We start from the raw sequence: 19,758 nt of genomic DNA on the forward strand, positions 1-19,758 counted from the left end.
TTCCCACCACCGCCACTAGTATTTTCACAGACATTCGCAAACATCCATGCCCAAATCGGGATTCGAACTCGCAACCTTTTGGCTCGAGAGTGGATATACTAACCACTCGATATACTAACAATATCAAGCCAGCCAACCAGGCTGGCTTGATATTGTTAACATTCAGGAATGTGTTAACAGTTAATCTCAGGTGGCATGATCAGTTAAGCAGAATGGGAAAGGAAAAGTTAGCAAAAGAAGTGTTCTTTACTAGGAAGACAGGAAAATGACCCAAAGGAAGATTATCTAGGTGTATTGATACAATAAGAAGTGACTTAGAAAACAGAAGTATAAGATCTGATGATATTGGAGTTATGACAGATAACAGATTCATTTGGAGCAAAATTGTTGATAGGAAGTTAGTGATGATATCACTTTTTCTCGTAGTACATCCCCTGAGGGTACATGTCAAGAATTTGATGATGGTGGAATATTTCTGTTCTCATCAATCAAGGTTTCTATTCTGGCTCTAACTAGCCTCTCTCACGTTCACCAACTACACCTGATATACTTACTAGCTTATAGTTGAATACTAGTAATTTGCATTTTTCCTTATTAATGACAATGTTTTTCCCTCTTTTCACATCAAGTACCTCATACAAATAGTTGTTCCTTAGCTATAAAGTATCAACAAATATTTTTAAAAATATGTCAGGTAAACATAATAAAAACACATGCAGTTAACAAAAATTACACATTTTTTAGTGTTTTGTTTTAGCACATGTCCTACAGAAATTTGCACTCTGACAATTTCACTTCGATCAAATGCTAAAAATCTTTAGAGGAGTATTATTCAGGTTTCCACATAACAGAGTCGAAGGTTCTCTTGTTAGAATATTAGTTATCCAAGAAATCAGCTAACATATATTATTATAAGAAAGCTCATAGAGATATAGTTTTTATGCAATTTCTAGTAAATATCATATGGACATTATAAAAACACAACCCTTTTCCTCCATCTGTATTCTGCATTTTGTACCATTGTCATAATAAATACTGTTACAATCCTTCTATTTTTTTTGTCAATGTGAGTCTTGGGCTTCTTGTTCCAAACATTTTAATCTGACCATTAATTTTCAGGGTTGAGATAGCTAGTCTCATACAAAAGTGACAATGTTTTCTTGCCTTTTCTTTATGAGCAAGGCATGGTGGCTTAGACTTAATCTGGAGTTAATCCACTTTTCCCACTGAAGATATTTAATACACTAATCAGTAGCATGAAATGAATTGATTTAAAATTTATATATATAAATTTTAAATTAATTCATTTATATATTATATATTCTGGAAAATATTGTCTTCAGTTTTCTTTTAAATAGAAAAGTAATTATTTAATCTAAATTATTTATTAGAAATCATTTGTTTTCTCTTTTAGATAACTTTGGCAATATATGGTGGCTTATTTTTATTTGAAGAATTTCCTTCATCTATGATCATGTGTGGTGTACTAAGTCAGACACTTCACCTCTTAGTATTACGAACATTTCCATTTTTCTGTTTGACTTCTGTTCCTTTTGTTGGAGCTGTAGGTAAGCAGTTTGGACTACCCACATAATTATTTGCTGTTGAGATTTTGTTAAAGTGCCTCCTGTTATAATACTGAAATGTTTTGTAGTATTTTCGGATAGTAACATATCCAGTATTTTTGAGAGAATTATTGAAACATAATTTTTTCAAATTTATTAAATTTTTTATATAATAACATACATAAAGTTATATAAATTTTAGCACCTAGGAAAGTTAGTTGGAGCGATTAATTTTTTTTTTTGTTTTTTTTTTATCTCATTCACAAAACATTGCAAACCTATAGGATATTATGATTATGGGCAAACTAAAGGTTAGATCATCTAGGAACTGTTATACAGACCAACATCGTGCTTTCTCAAATCATTTCAGGTCTCCATTAAGTAAGGTGGTGGTCTCACACTTGAGTAGTGAAAAATCATCTACCAACTAAAGATATTCATATCACAGTGGGATTCAATCTGATGGTATATAGAGAATGATGAGCAAAGATGCTATTCACTCTACCAACTACACTGCAGACAAATGTTATTATTATTAAGAGAGACCTCCAGGAAGTTAGGGACTTGAGGGAGCCCACATATTATACACAAAAGCTTACATACTTATTCTTGAATTCATTCACACTGTTTGCATACACAACATCCAATGGCAGCCCATTCCAATCATGCACCATCCTATGAGAGAAGAGTCTAACCCTAATCCCCTTCTTAGTGGCATTCATTCTCAGCTTCCAAAGATGCCTTTTTGTCCTTACCCTACCCGCCATAAAATGAGAAATTCCTGTATGACCCTTTCAGAAGTTTGTAAGTTTGATTGAGACTTATCACCCCTATTTCTGCTGTTTGCTAGTGTCTGCAGTCTACAAATTCTGAATCTGTCTTCATAATCAGTATTCCACAATACTGATATCATTTTTAACACTCCTTTGCACTCTGTCCTCTATATCAGATTTACAATGGAAGCCAGGAGACCAGACCTGCACACAATAGTCCAAGTGAGGTCTTATCAAGGTCTTGTAAAGAGGAAAAATGACATTCTTATCTTTTGAGTTGTATTTCCAATCTTTGCTACATGTCCCCTGAACTTCAACTTCCTGTCTACTAACATTCCAAGATCTCTAACCTGGTCGGTTTCTTCTAATACAGTGTTTCCCAAACTTATTTGGCTTACTGTCCCCTTTTCCAAAAAAAAAAAAAATTATTTAATCTTCCTTGTTCTGAGACTTATATTTAAACAGACTGGTCAAATGAATAGCTAGTTCAGCTGAACACTCTTGTAGCACTCATGCTGACATCCCATCAGTTCCCCCCTATTGCTGAATTCTTATTCAGTTTGTGCAACAGCTCTAATACTTCGTCTTCATACACTTGAGTTTCTTCATCCAGAGAAGAGGTAGCAGCGAGCTCAATGTTGAATACGCCATATTGATAGCTTTTAACAAAATGGGCACTCATTATTTGAACAACCTCTTCTGTAACCGCAACTGTAACCCTCACACCATCAGCATTTAGAATAGTTATTCTTTCATATTCATTCTTTTACTTGCAGCATATCGATAGAATTTTTGTGGGTTGTCTTTAGCTTGCAGAGCTAGTTTCCTTTCATATTCTGATTTAGCTGTCTGTACAATAGTTGTGACTGTCTAGCCTGCTGCTTATAATTTTCATAACGGACATCATCCTTATGTGCATATATTCCTTCCATATCATCCTTTTCTTACGAATCTCTTGCTTAATAAGATTAAACATTCATTTGACTCCTAACCTATTTATTCTTCGAACTCTTGGGACACATTCTGATATGGCATCATTGAAGTCAAATGCTTCCCATGTACTGTCAATATTCTTCCCATCCAGCAACCGATACCATTGTGCTGAACTCAGTATACTCCTCAGTTGGTGATAATTTCTGCCTTGTAGTTCAGCATGTAACCTTTCTGAATGGAACATTCATAAACTTAGCCACTTCCCAAGTGAGTACTTCATGATCAGTGGCAGAATAGTTATGTCTTTAACTGAAACACCCTCTGTGATAATCAAATTTAATACACTCTTTGATGTCTTATGCTGCTTGAGAAAGTTTTCAATAAATTCAGTTTCATTCTTCTCATGTGATTTCAGCTACCCAATTAATATTTGGATAATTAAAGTCTTCCATTATGGTTACTCTTTTTGTAACCATTGTCTCTTTTTGGTGATGCATTTCTTGATCACTAGCAACTGATCCACCAGGTCTGTAACAACACCCCACTATGTAATTGATCGTGTTAGATTCTACCTCACACCAGATGGCTTCAAATTCACTGCCACATGAAATACTGTTACTAGTACTACAATCAAAGATCTCGACACTAACTAGATTCAATCATCCTATATCATTAGCAGCATGCCCCGTCCTCTCCTATTCTGTCTATCCTTCCTAAAAATACTACACCCTTTACACTCAGTACCAGTTAGTATATCTGATTCTGATAGTCAGGTGTCACTAATGCTGCAATCTGTGGTCCCAACATATTGACCAAGGCAACAAACTCTACCCGTTTGTTTCTAATACTCCTAGGATTCACGTATAGACATAATTATCTATGTGCATGTTCTTTTGTATACTCTTGTCTGCATGACACAGTTGGACACCTTGAGATGTCTACATGTATAAGGCATTAGAGAAGAATAGAGATCTCTATTCTTCTCTAGTGCTTTATACATGTAGACATCTTTGCGCACATTTGATGGGTCTGAACCAGACAAACACAAAGTTGAAATTGTTCTCTCCTCATAATCATTTCCATGATAATACCAATTCCTGTCATTAACACAATTATATAACATCGCCACTGTTACACTCATATTCTCATCATTCTTCTCATTATAATTTAATTTCCCTGACTCGCTATGTTTAGATCTCATACCAGTTATTAGTTTTTCAAGACTCCTGATACCAAATGCATTCAGGTGTAGGCTGTCCCTCGTATACAAATCTAATCTTCCCTCAAACTCACTCCACACATCCAAAAACTCGCATCCATTTCTTCTACACAGCCAACACATCAAATCGTTTGCCATCATAGCCCTTCTTCTTAATTCATTTTTATCATATAATGGTAGTATACTTACTATTTTCACTTTCCCACTTTTCACTCTCACCTCTTCCAACAACTCTTTTATGTCCTTTCATACTGAACTTATCACTATTTAAGTCGTTAGTACCTACTAAAATCACGATTTTGTTTACTTTTCTTTTCTCTTTTTGAATTGCTTGCTTTATTTTTTAATTTTTACTCCTGAAAAACTCGAAGTTATAACCCACTCATCAACAGCATGTTTTATGATAGTCGCCATACCAAATAACATCGTTCCTTTTACAATGAATGTTACCTACCTGATTTTCCTTACTTACTGACTTACCCGATTCTGTGCTTTGTTATTTCTTATTTTGCAGCTTAATTTTCTTTACATCCCTATGTTCATTCAAATGCCTCTCAACTTGTAATTCTCATGTTGTCTCTACTATAGTCTGTTTTAATTTCGCTATTCTGGAGGTTAATTCATTTTCATTAACCTCCTTAGTGGGGCAAGCCTTTTTGTTCTCAACATCGCTGCTCTTCTTAGAGTTCCATTTCTTTTGCATTTAATTTTCTAAAGGAAAGCAGAATAAAAGAGATAAAAATCACCAATCTAGCAGATAAGCTTAGGTGTTGATGGTTATTCATGACTTATTTTTCACGGTATTAACAACACCACACACACTTTTATCACAAAGATGTTTTATTAACGCTTATATTTCGCTGATTTTCAACTCAGCGTCATCAGAGCATAACACACTTGTATACGCGACAGTGAGTGAGTGAAACAATATAATTGCAAAAGATCTAAAGTCCTATTTTTGGTTCCCTCTAACGGGGGGGAAAAAAAGAGGAAAAAAAAACAGCAGCTATCCAGGAGTTTTTCTTAGGATAACCGTCTCTCAAATTTTTGGCAAATTAATGCAACCATATTTGTTAAGGTTGGGAGAAGTCTTCAAAGCCATTGCTGACTCAAAAAATAATCTTTCAGATCTATAACGACTCCTAAATAGCACATTCGTTTTCCTCCATCTAATCCTGAAAAAAGTCCGAAAATTACTGAGAAAAGTGACATCATGGCCCAAAGAAATAATCAGAAAAATAAAACCAATTCATGTTAAACCACCCCGTATTTATGGATTACCAAAAATCCACAAAACTAATATCCCCCTACGCCCTATTATCAATAGCATAGATAGTCCCACATATAAATTGGCCCAGCATTTAGCCAAGTCGCTTGCCCCCCCCCCCCCCCTTTACTGGCAACTCCTCTACTTTTGTAAAAAATTCAATCCATTTCAAAACACTGGTTAAAAATCTAATCCTAAAAGATTCAGACATAATGGTTAGTTTCGATGTCACCTCCTTATTTATCAATGTACCACTTATAGACACTCTTGATTTAATCAAGTTTAAATTTCCCCCTGATATTTTTGAATTATTTCAATTTACCATGAATGCAGGTTGCTTTACATGGGGAGGAAAATTCTACAAACAGATTAATGGTACTGCTATGAGTTCCTCCCCCTCTCTCCCCCATTAGCAAATTTTTACGTGGAACACTTTGAAAACAAAGTACTTACCACAGCTACATACAAGCCACAAGTGTGGTTACGCTATGTAGCTGCCATCTAGCCCCATGGACAAGACACTTTGGATGCTTTTGTCACCTACCTAAACAGCCAACACCCCCAAAATTCACTTCACAGTAGAAAAAGAATCAAATAACTGTTTACCATTTCTTGACACATTAGTCACCTGTCTTTCAGATGGATCACTAGCCTTTTCTATTTACAGGAAGATACCTACATAAACAATCACATCATCATCCAGTCCAACAGTACGGCATTTTAAAAACACTTACACACAGAGCCAGAGCCATTTGTTCTAACGATACAGCTCTGACCACTGAACTCTAATACCTGTGCCATACGTTCTTAGCCAATGGCTGCAATCCCTACAAAATAGATAAAATACTACATAGGCCCATTACTCGCCCCCCTCCCCTAATACACAAGAATACAACATGACCATTTCTATTCCCTATATCAGAGGTACATCAGAAAGATAGCCAAAGTATTGTTGAAACATGGCCTTTGCACCACTTTCAAACCTCGTGTTAAGCTGGCAACTCTGATCCGTTCGCCTAAGGATAAACTTCACCCTTTGGCACACCCAGGAGTGTATGAAGTTCCTTGTGACTGTGACTTGGCCTATTATGGGCAAACAGGAAGATCAGTGAACATCTGCCTGGAAGAACATGAAAGATACATTTGCTACTATTACTATGGCAAGTCGGGACTGGCAGACCATGCTTTGGGCACTCCTTCACACACAATTAGATGGAGGAAAACAAATGTGCTATTTAGGAGTCGTTATAGATCTGAAAGATTATTTTTTGAGTCAGCAATGGCTTTGAAGAATTCTCCCAACCTTAACAAATATGGTTGCATTAATTTGCCAAAAATTTGGGAGATGGTTATCCTAAGAAAAACTCCTGGATAGCTGCTGGAGTTTTTTTTTTTTTTTTTTTTTTCTCTCGTTAGAGGGTGCCAAAAATAGGACTTTAGATCTTTTGTCTTTTGCAATTATATTGTTTCACTCACTCACTCACTGTCGTGCATACAAGTGTGTTGTGCTCTGATGATGCTCAGTTGAAAATCAGCGAAATATAAGCATTAATAAAACATCTTTGTGATAAAAGTGTGTGCAGTGTTGTTAATACCGTGAAAAATAAGTCATGACTAATCACAATGTAGCCTCGAACCCAACTTCCTAATATTTCCAACTTCATAATAAAATTAAAATTGTTAGCAGAATTTTGTCTGAAAATTTGTTATGGTTATATATAAAAATGTTTTTTTAGTGAAATTTATTCAGTGAACACTTTTTGACTAACATGTTCACATAACACAACCAAGTGTCTTGGTTGTGTTATGTGAACTTGGTTTCAGATAAATCTGATTGATGTCATGCTAGAGCACCAGTGGCTCCTTCATAATGATGATGCCTTTTTGTTGGAGAAACCCATATTTGAATCCTGACTAGAATACAAGGAACGTTTATAATGACTATAAATCAAAGATACCAAGAAATTATATACTTGGTTTAATCCTTTATCCAAGTGTAAGCAAACAAAGTTTGCACTTGAGGTATTTTCAAGACTGGGGTAACTCATAAAGGTGGTTTGACTTCACATCCCATAATGCAAAGCACATCTTGCGGACATGTATAATGCTATGCATTATGGGAAGGGTCACTACCCAGACCAGTTTTGACCTTTATTGAGGTCTCTTCAGTACTCAGGAGAATGTGGTTTGAAGACATTAAGGACTGGACCGGCTTGAATTACCATAAATGTTCCAAAGCAGCAAAAGAATGATGAAAATTTTTTCACTTGGCTATGCTACCAATTATATATTTGGTTTAATCCTTTATCCAAGTGTAAGCAAACAAAGTTTGCGCCTGAAGTATCTTCGGGACTGGGGCAACTCATGGCAAAGGTGGACTAAGTTCTCATCACTTTTCTTAGTATCCCATAATGCACAGCACATCTACTTGCTGACATGTATAATGCTATACATTATGGGAGGGGTCACTACTCAGACCAAGGAGATGTGCTTTTTGCATGCACATCATTTGTACATGTAATGCACATGTACAAATAATGCACAGCACATCTACTTGCAGACATATATAATGTCTGCAAGTAGATGTGCTGTGCATTATGGGATACTAAGGAAAGTGATGAGAATATAGTCCACCTTTGCCATGAGTTGCCCCAGTTTTGAAGATACTTCAGGCTCAAACTTTGTTTGCTTACACTCAGTAAAGGATTAAACTAAATATATAACTTATGAAATAATTTGTTGATGATTTATTCAAGATGAAATACAGCATTGACATAATTGGTATTATGAAGATGAAAACAAAAATAGATGAGATTCCTGTAAATTATAAGACAATTTATTCAGGAACTTGGAATCAGGGAACTATATTATTCCACACTAAACTTGAAAATCATCATCATTCTCTTTTTTTATATTAGACTCAGTGGCCTGTTACTTCCAAGTAACTAAATAACTGAATCAATTCAGGATGTCAACAGGGAAACATACTTGTAAAAGCTGTAGAGTTTCTTGAAATGGTATATTTGTAAACAGTGAGGCTACATCAAAGGAAATCATCATTTCAGTCTCTTGAAGATGAAAATCTTTAATTTTTTCTTTGAAATAAAAACTATTTTTTATATAAGAGGTGGTTTTATTAGTAACATTTTGTTTCTACAAAATTTTTACTGGGAAATTAATTATACCTATCAAAGTCTAAATGAGGCGAACAGCTAGGTGTTATTGCAAAATCTGGACCTTTTGACAATAAGCTTAATTTATCATTTGTAAAAGGACAATTAGTTAAATTTATATCCCATTTTTGTGGGCAGAGCTGGATGTTTGTTGAATGAACCGACATCTTCTTTCTTCTAGTAATTCAAACTTACATATCAACTTCTGTTTATGGTTTAAGTGAGCAGCTGCTGAGGAAAGAGAAATTTTACTAAGTTAAAATGTTTGACTATGATTATTCTGTATTATAGTTTGAACGTCAGAAATTTTATTGTTAGAAAAGAAAAGCTTCTTAACATAACATTACAAGCAAGCAAATATTACAAGCAAAATAAGATTTAATAGCATCCTTCATTTTGATAAATTTGTGAATAAAACCAGCATTACTACTTTGTTTTAGAAACAGGTTATGCAAACATGACTTCTTTTAATGTTATCATCATCAGCCATTTTCTGTCCACTGCTGGATGAAGGCCTTCCCCAAGTCCTCCATTCATTTCTATCTTAAGCCTTTCAATGCCACCGAGTTTTGCCATCTCTTTAATCTCATCCTCCTGCCGTCTCTTTGGTCTTCTTGTCAGTGGTGTAGCTAGAGCTTTTACTGCCCCTCTCAATACACACCAAAAATACTACAAAAAGTCGAAACAACGTATAGGGAAATAAATTAAAACACCATGTTTATTTTTGAAGTAAAACTTTAATTTCAACATTGTAAAATGTTATTTTGTTGCTTTTCTGTTAGCAAATCGTCGATGACATTGTCGAAGTCTATTTCATAGTAATGTAGGTAATTCTTAATCATTTTTATTTAGAAAACTCCTCTCACAACTAGCAATACTTACAGCAATTGTGAAGAAAATTCACTGTAGTATTACAATAGTTGGAACTGAATTCTCGAGACTGTATTTTAGAATTAACTGCAAAAGTTCAAAAATGTAGAAAGTGCCGCCTGGGGATGGTCCGTCCCCCTCTAGCTATGCCTCTGCTTCCTGTAGCTCTAGGATATCATTCTGATATCAGCTTTGTCCGTTTTTGAGTGCTACTCCTTGTAATAAGACCTGCACATTGCCATTTGAAACTTTTAATGGTGGGTTATAACGTTTCTTATCCTAGTTTGAGCACTGATCCAAATATTGCACATTCTATTTAGAATGGTGAATGCCAAATAACGATCTTTCCATTTTCCAGAGGAAAATGGAAAGATCCAATTGACCAATTTTCCAAAAAATCCAATTGCCCAAAAGATCCATTGACCAATTTTCTCAGTCAAAGTCCATGTTTTACTTCCATATGACTGGAAGTATACAACTTTCAAATATTTTTCTTTTACGGCAGATTGGGATGTTTCCTTTAAGTGCTTCACAGTGTTTTCCAAAGGCTGTCCAACCAAGTTGAATTCTGTATATAATTTCTTCTTTACAGTCACCCTCTACTGTAATTTTTTGTCCTGCATAAACATAGGAGGTCATTACTATATCAATTTCCTGATGTTCCATTTGTACTGGCTTTTAGGTAATGTGTTTATTGTACATTATTTTTTTTTCTCTTTGTTTATATTTAATCCTTTATTTTTAATTTCTGCACTCAATTCAATAATCATTTGTTGAAGTTCTTCTGCAGAGTTTCTTCCCCATCATCAATTTTCTGGTATGTCCCACAAAGGAAAGTTTAGGTTACTATGACAGCACTACATGATTACATTTACATTAGTATTAATCTCCTATCAACAATTTTCCTCCAAATCAATCCACCTAAACCTTGGTCTTCCGCTGGATCTCTTTCCTGCCAGCTTGTCATCAAACACTCGTTTTGCTAACCTTTCCTCACCCATTCTGTTTAAGTGACCATACTACCTAGATTTGCTCTACTTACACATTCTTGAATGCCATATAATATCAAGTTCCTTTCTAATATCTTCATTTTTAATATGATTATGCCATTGATGCCATCAGTTCACTCCCTTAATTTTTCTCAGAACCCTCATATCTGTGGTCTCTAGTCTTTGATCAAATGCTTTATTTCTAACCCAACTTTCAGATCCATAACTTGAAATTGGTTTGAACATGGTCTTGTATATCACTGGTTTGGTGTTTTGGCTAATTTCTCTCTTATTCCATATAAATTTATTCAGCTGGCTACCCACCATACCACCTTTGCTTATTCTGTTATCTGTTCCCAGATTTAACCTGCTGTCGTCACTAAAAACTGTGCCTAAATAGCTGAAATATTTTGCTTATTCTGTAGCATCTCCTTTTGGAATGCAGCTGAAGTTTTCTATGCTCCTGCCTATTTTCATTGTTTTAGTCTTTTTATTGTTGATTTTCATGCCAAATTGTTACAGCTGTCATTCAGTTTAGTTAAAGAATCCTGAAGACTTGCTCTAGATGTGTTTAGGAGTATAACATCTGCATGAAGCAAAGAGCTGTGTGAAATCGCCAATTCTAATATCATGTCTATTGCCACTTTCTTTCATAATTTGATCGATATATGTGATGAATAAGAATGGAGATAATGTGGGGATCCTTGTCTTACCTCTGATTTTACATCAAACCATCTTCCTGTATTTCCTTCAATTCTAACTGTTGACTGACAACTTAAATATAGGCTATGTATTGCTTTGTATAATGGTCCATTCATCCTGTATAATTATGTCTTGAAAAGCTTTTCTCTCGATGCCTTTTTCAGATCCACAAAACTTAAGTACAGATCCTTGTGATATTCCCACAATTTCTCAGCTATTTGTTTTAAAGTGAAAATCTAATCTTGACAACCTCTGTTTGGTCTGAACCCAGCTTGTTCTTCTCCAATTTCAATTCTCCACATTTCTCTTCTGCAATCTTTTTCAACCTGTTTTCAAATAGGCTTGCATAAATCTTACCTGGAACACTTAGTAGAGAAATTCTTCTGTAATTCTCGCATTCAGCTTTATTCTCTCTTTTTTATTTATTTATTTATTTTTTATAGATGGGAACTATTAGAGCTCTGCTCCAATCATCTGGAATTCGACCTTCTGACCAGGCTTTCTGAATTATGTGGTGTAGCCACTGCAAAACTTTTATACCTCCATATTTAAGCATTTCCTGTTGAATATCATCAACTCCAGCTGCTAGTACAGTTCTGTCACTGCTTGGTTTGTTTAACAGTCTCTAAGTAATTACTTCAGACATCTAGGATATCCTTATCTTCAGTTTTCATGTCACTTTTATCATCTTTGATTTCTTTAACAGTACTTTTTCCTCCATTTTTGAGCTTCTTCAATAGCTGCCAGAATATTTTGCCACTTCCTGATATTTATTTTTCATACTCTTACCTAAGTCTTCCCATGACTTTTGTTTAGCTACTTTTACACATAACTTAGCTCTTACATTTTTCTCTATATTCTTTTTAGGCATCTGCCACTTACTTACTAGGAACTTTTGGTATGCTTTCTTGTTATCCAAAACACTTTAACTTTTTGTGTCCATCATGATGTTCTTATTTTTCTCCTAGCTGAATCAGTCAATGCTGCCTTCTTCAGAGTTTGCCACTGAGACTCCAAGGTTTGGTTCTTGTTTTCAATTTGTTTCAGTTTTTCTTCAATAATGTTTGTATAGTTGAGTCTTCTACAATTTAGCTGTAAATGCTGCTTAAAAAAAAGAATCAAAGTTTTTAAACTTTCTTACATACTGTTCTTTTCAATGTGAGATCCATTTTTATCTTGCTTAGTACTAAGTAAATGGTCACTTCCAATTTCAAATCCTCTGTACACTGTTGTATCCTGAATCATCATGATGATATCACTATCAATGTGAACTTGTGCACATCTTTATGTTGAAACTTGGTGTTACTAATGACTAGTCCATGTGCTGAGCAAGTCTCCAGTAAATACTTACAATTATTATTATTAGTTTTTCTCTTTTCTCCAAATTTTCCCAAAATGTTCCTATATGCTTGGTGGATTAATTTCCTACTCTGCTGTTCAGATCTGCAAACAGGGCCACTTTTTCCATTTCCTTTGTCAGCTGCCTGTTTTAATGACTCAAAAAATTCCTCCACTTCTTCTTTAGAAGAACCTTCTGTGGGACCATAGACACAAATAAGATAAGAGTTAGCATGTATATATTGGCCGGTATATGTAGGTTTGCGGTAAACAGTGAAGGATAGACAGCCTGAGGGAAGATTCATGACTAGTATATCCAGGAAAGGGTTTCATAGTTTTTTGATGTTTCATGGGATAAAATTCCCTTATCAACTTATATATTTCTATCATATCTCCTTATTTCCATCTATTACTGAAATTTTAAAGAAAATCACATGCCAGTGGTCTACGCTTGTATGTATAGTTCCATAGTCATGTTGGAGGCTTAATGGATTTTTTACAACACTCAGAAAGGAATTTGAAGTGGGAACCCAATTCCCCACTAAGACCTATAGTAGATGCCACTAATGCACCTTGCTACAAACTGTCAATACAACTGGCCAACTCTCTGACCCTCCTCACTGGACTTTCCACATCCTATATAAAAAACTCTACCCATTTTAAAATCCTTATAGAAAATTAAATCTTAAATAACACAGACATATTGGTAAGCTTTGACATCTCATTGTTTACCAATATCCCCTTAATTGATACCTTAACACTCTTAGAAAACGTTTTTCCTTCTGACATCTTAGATCTCTTTTCCTTTGCCATTAATTCTGGTTATTTTTCTTGGAAGAACAAAATCTACAAGCAGATAGAGGGAACCGCCATGGGTTCCTCTCTCTTGCCAATTTTTATATGGAAGATTTTGAAAAACGAACCCCTCTCAAACCTTCTATCTGACTAAGATATGTTGATGATGTGTTCTCTATTTGGCCTCATGGCCCAGATGCATTAGACTCCTTCCTCAGTCACCTCAACGCCTACATCCAAGAATCCAGTTTACGATGGAAAGGGAAAAGAACAATTGTTTATCCTTCCTAGACACCTTAGTTACTTGCCTTCCTAACGGTACACTTTCCTTCACTGTATATAGAAAACCCATGCACACAGGCAGATACATTCACAAACTCTCCCACCACCACCCCGCTCAACAATATGGCATTATTAAAACTCTTACCAAGAGAGCCCACAATCTTTGTTCCAGTGCCCTTACAACTGAACTTGATACAACGATCACAGCATCAAAAAAATAATCAGTTCTTCTCATCAGAAAGAGTTTAGAAATGCCATCACCATACCCTAGGCACATCCGAAAAAATAGCCAAGATTTTAAACAAGTACAACCTACACACAGCATTTAAGCCCCACCGCAAACTTGCTACCCTTATCCATTCTACAAAAGATCAGCTCCCTCCTCTCTCAGTGCCTGGAGTTTATAAAGTACCCTGTTCCTGTAAGCTGGCATACTTTGGACAGACAGGCAAATCAGCAACCATCTGCCTGAAACAGTGGGTCTTAACCTTTTTAGTGATCGGCACCCCCTTTGAATCTAAAAATAAGTTCTCGCACCCCCTTGAAAAATGTGTTTCTATTTCTTTATTTAGAAAATTACGTCTATTGCAAGATAATTTATTTATTGAAAAATAAACACATACATTTAAATATACATACAAAACAATATCTCAATTTTTAATGGCAATGTTGTTATTCGTTTCTGCATCAAACCACCTCGTTAACATTCGTACTCAGAGTATGCAAACACGTGCGCATATCAACCAGTTTCTTATTGTACTGCATGTGCTGGTAAGTGCAATGCGCTGAGGCAAAGGTAGATAGGGTAGGAGTGGAGATCCCAAAAGTCGATGTAGCATTCGCTAGTTTCTCACAGGTGGTCAAGCGGTAGTTTCCATTGAAAATTTAGAAACTTCTCTCTCACCCCTGGAAATGCTTTCTTGTGCCCCCAGGGGTGCACACACCCCAGGTTAAGAACCACTGGCCTGGAGAAATACAAGTCATACATTTGCAACCACGACTATGGTCAGTCAGGCCTTGCTGACCATGTCTTAGATACAACCCATAGGACCTCATGAAAAAATCCACCATTGCTCCACCACAGCAAATTCAAAAAAGAGAGACTATTCTTAGAATCAGCAGCATCTCTCAGAAATCAACCAAATCTTAATAAAAACGGTTGCATTAAGCTTCCTAAGATTTGGGAAACACTTATCACCAGAGGTACCACCTACATTCCAGGCCACCTACAACCGCCCTTAGAGGGCACTCCACCTAGTTAGGACTTTAGTGTCACCCACGTGGTTGGGCTTAGTATTGTTTGTTATTTGTGTTTATGTTACATTAGTTTTTTTTGTAATCCCTGAAGATGTGTCAGTGACTGAGACGAAATATAGGAAGTATAAATTCTGTTTTAATCCTTTCTGAGTGTTATGAAAAATCCATTAAGCTTCCAACATGATGTCTTCACAGCACTTAAGCCTCTACACATGGAGTTCCATAGCCCTGTACACTGCAAGAATAATATTTCTTATTCTTACAATTTATGACTATTAAATTATTTCAGGAATTTACAACATATACTGGAATATTAATTAAAAGAAACTTTAATAAATGCTTCCTATATTTCGGCAATGTCACATCGCCATCTTCATGGGAACATACAACTATGACGTGCACGCAGGCACTATGAGGTAGAAGAGAGAAAACTAATACTGTTCCTAGAGTCCTAAAGGTGCCCCTTAGCGGGCTATATTGAGTTGTCTTGACATGTTGGGCTGAAGTTCTCAAGATGCAAGCTTCCCAAATTTGAGGCAGTCTCATGCACCCAAATTTGTTGAGGTTTGGAAAGTTTTTTAGAGCTGAGGCTGATTTCATGAACAATCTTTCGTTTTTAAATTTTCTGCAGTGTAATAACATGGCTTTCTTCCAACGTATTCTGTGGCGGGTATCCAGAGCATGGTCTGCAAGCCCAGAGTGGCTGTATGTGAAACTGGATGTAGTCTTTGTGTTCTGATATCCTGACATTTCCTGTCCTGTTTGGCCAAAGTAGGACAGTTTAGAGCTGCAAGGGACCTGGTATACTACAGGTAGGTCTAATGGAAGTGGCTGGTCTTTGGTGGAGCAGATAAGGGATGCCAATTTCTTATATGGTTTGTAACAAGAAGTCAGGTCATTTTTTTATGATTATTGTAAACTTTTCACAGCTGTCCCGGATATAGGGAATGGTGATGGATTTAGTGTAATCTTTGTTATGAAGGGGGGGGTGTTGTGGTTTAACTGGTTTTAATATTTTTTGGGGGGTTGTAGCCATTGGCTAAGAAAGTGTTAAGAATGTGGTTTGGTTCAGTGGTTAGGGCATTGTCATCTGAACAGATTAATTTTGCCCTGTTATATAGTATTTTTATAACTCCATATTGTTGTGAAGGGGGGTGGGGGGGCGATTGCTGGTGAATGTATCTGCCTGTATGGGTAGGTTTTCTGTAGACAGAGAAAGCCAAGGATCCATCAGGCTGGAAAGTGATACCCGCCACAGAATACACTGGAAGAAAGCCATGTTATTACACTTCAACAAATTTAAATATGAAAGATTATTCATTGGAATCAGCCTCAGTTCTAAAAAAAACTTTCCAAACCAACAATATCAGACTGGATGTAGCCGCTGTTCTCACCAAAGCAAGACCACCAAAAACCAACCTATCCAAAGGAGAATATAAAGCTCTACAAGAAGTGAAGAAAAACAAAGAAATAGTAATCACCAAAGCAGATAAGGGAAATGCCACTGTGGTTCTCAACCAAACGATTATACAGGTAAGCTTAATGCTTTATCGTTAGATCAGGCTACATGCCTCCCTGTTGAATATAATGCCTAACCTAATATCTAACTGAAGATATCTTCAGGACTGAGATAAAGGTGATGGTAAGACGAGACCTCAATAAAGGTCGAAACCGGTCTGGGTAGTGGCCCTTCCCTTAATACATAGCAGTATACATCTCCGCAAGGAGATGTGCTTTGCATTATGGGAGATACTGAGACAAGGGGTGATGAGAGCTTGGTCCACATTTGCTGCGAGTTGCCTAGTGTTGTACCACCTTATCTCAGTCCTGAAGATATTTTCAGGTGCAAACTTTGTTTGCTTGCACTTGGATAAAGGATTATGCTAAATTTATTATAGTCTAACCAAGTGCAAAATAAACTTCCAGGAATTGTCATATCTGTCAGAAGCTCTACAAAGTCGCAATATAAGTATCATAAGGGCTAAGTTGGGCCTTTTTTGCTCGACGATTGAGCCCTTTGTTAAAATTTTTCCATAGCTCACCACTGGATACAGGTGTAGCCACTCAGCCATAGAGATATTTAAAAAATATATTAAAAAAAACCTTCTTTAATTCCTTAAAACAATATTAATATTCAATCAGAATTTTTACGCCCAGAACAAGAGACTTCGTAATTAGATAATTAGATGCAATCAAACTTTAACTATATTGTAATGGATTAACTGAATAAATATGAAAAAATCTCTTAATCTAAATCATTTGAATTAAGTATTAGGATTTGTTGTTTGTAGATTTTCTTTGTAATTATTTTTATAAAAACAGTCATATTCATTCAACTCATGTTTTCTTTTTCTTTTCCTTTTCAGTTTTAGTTGTTGTGAATCACTATTTAGCTTTTAGCTACTTCTCAACAGTTTATTATCCCTTTTCTGAGGTAAGTGCAGAGATATACTGAGCATTACCTAATGAATATATTATATATGTGTATATCTACATGTACACACTATATGGTATACCATAAGTGTGTATGCATAACACACACACACACACACACACACACACATTGTGAGATGTGCATATTTTAATATTATAATATGAAAGGTTATGAATAGATTTCTGAATGAGGGTAAAAGTAAGAGAGTAAAACCATTAATCTGTTAGGAAGATATAATACTGTATTAAGAATGGCTATGATGGTAAATGATTCAATGCACAAGGGGTTTTGTAGAAGAAACTGTCACAATTTTTAGGATGTGATGAGTGAGTTTGAGGGCAGAATGGATTAATGTTTTTATTTCCTTTTCAGTTTTAGTTGTTATGAATCACTATTTGGCTTTTATCTACTTCTCAACAGTTTAATATCGCTTTTATGGATAATAAACTGTTGAGAAGATGATAAAGAACTGTTGAATAGCAAATTAACTAGACTACATTTGGTGTTAGGAGTTTGAAGGAATTTATTGGTGTGAGACCTCAACACAGCGAATTGTATGGGACTAGATTTGTATGGGAGGAATGTGAGAATCTCTGTGTAAGAATAAGTATGATATACAGCTGTATTATTAATGCTATAAATGTACTTATTCATGGAGGTGCAATGAAAGGATGATTGTGTGCTGCTTGTCTAGTTCAGTCTCATATAGCGTATGCAAGGATGTCTGCATAAAGGCATTAGATATGAATAGAAGACTTGTATTTTCTGTTCACATCTAATGCCTCACTTATGCACTTTCCAATTAGGTCATACAGACTACAGAAGTAATTATACAAAAAAACTTGAAGGTAGTTTGTCTGCACACAAATGCCAGGAAGAAAAGAGTAAATGTTTGCCATGAATATATAGTTACCTCAGCGTATAAAAGTTAATGAAACCTAGTTCTCAGAGGCAAATATATTAAATAGTATTGAGTCTTCAGTGTACAGTAATTTTAGAATAGACAGACTAGGTGAGGATGGTATTGCCTGCTAATGTTATTGAATTATTTGAGTCCCATTATGATAGAAAGCTGTGATTGCAAAAATTAGTAACAATTGCTCATGTAGCAGTGAGTTTAAAGCTATCTGTGTAAGGCAGAGTCTCATATGGTCAAACACATGGAATGTTGTTACATACTTTGTGGATCAGTTGCTGTTGATGAACAAATACATTGTCAAATCATGTAAAGTAAAGATACCAAGAAATTCTATACTTAGTTTAATCCTTTATCGAAGTTTAAGCAAACAAAGTTTGCACCTGAAGTATTTTCAGGACTGGAGCAACTCGTATAAGGAAGTTAAGACCACTTCTCTTAGTATCTCCCATAATGCAAAGCACATCTCATTGTGGACACGTATAATGCTATGCATTATGGGAAGGGTCACTACCCAGACCAGTTTCAACCTTTATTGAGGTCTCTTCAGTGGGAGCCTGACCCAAAGGTGACACTAAGGTTGAAGTAATGCAGAAGTCATATTTTCATATACAAGTGACCAAAAGGTGTTCACCTTATTATTAAATTACTCTGGATTAGAGAAAGTTGTTGGAAGTTTTTTCACTTGGCTATACTATTAATTAAAGATACCAAGAAAATTATATACTTGGTTTAATCCTTTATCCAAGTGTAAGCAAACAAAGTTTGTGTCTAAAGTAATGCAGAAGTATGACTTCTGCATTACTTCAACCTTAGTATCACCCCTGGGTCTGGCTCCCACTGAAAAGACCTCAATAAAGGTCAAAACTGGTCTGGGTAGTGACCTTTCCAATAATGCATAGCATTATACTTGTCAGCAAGGAGATGTGCTTTTCATTATGGGAAATACTAAGAGAAGTGATGTGAAGTCTTAACTTCCTTATATGAGTTGCCCCAGTCCTGAAAATACTTCAGGCGCAAACTTTGTTTGCTTACACAGATAAAGGATTAAACCAAGTATACAATTTCTTGGTATCTTGAATTTATAGTATAACCAAGTGAAAAAACTTCCAACATTGTGAAATCAACCCAACTAGCTGAGAAGAATACTAGGTTCGGTCACATGGTATAGATAGTTAGATGGGAAAGATATCAGCAGTGCATGTGAACCATTAAAAAAACACTGAAATTATGCCTTATCAGAAT

General features: G+C 35.7%; 1 protein-coding gene across 1 annotated transcript in view; it reads left to right on the forward strand.

Annotated features, from left to right (window-relative positions):
• LOC150106821 (protein TEX261) overlaps nucleotides 1–19,758 on the forward strand; it is a 180,565-nt gene that overhangs the window by 38,761 nt on the left and 122,046 nt on the right. The window contains exons 3-4 of the mRNA XM_090392733.1: nucleotides 1,415–1,568; nucleotides 17,530–17,597. Coding sequence (XP_090248859.1) covers nucleotides 1,415–1,568; nucleotides 17,530–17,597 — 222 coding nt within the window. The remainder of the gene's footprint in view (nucleotides 1–1,414; nucleotides 1,569–17,529; nucleotides 17,598–19,758) is intronic.

This window comes from Typopeltis vanoorti, chromosome 5 (assembly GCF_054136105.1).
Source record: "Typopeltis vanoorti isolate ZY-2024b chromosome 5, IOZ_Tvanoo_1.0, whole genome shotgun sequence".
Taxonomy (NCBI): Eukaryota; Metazoa; Arthropoda; class Arachnida; order Uropygi; family Thelyphonidae; genus Typopeltis; species Typopeltis vanoorti.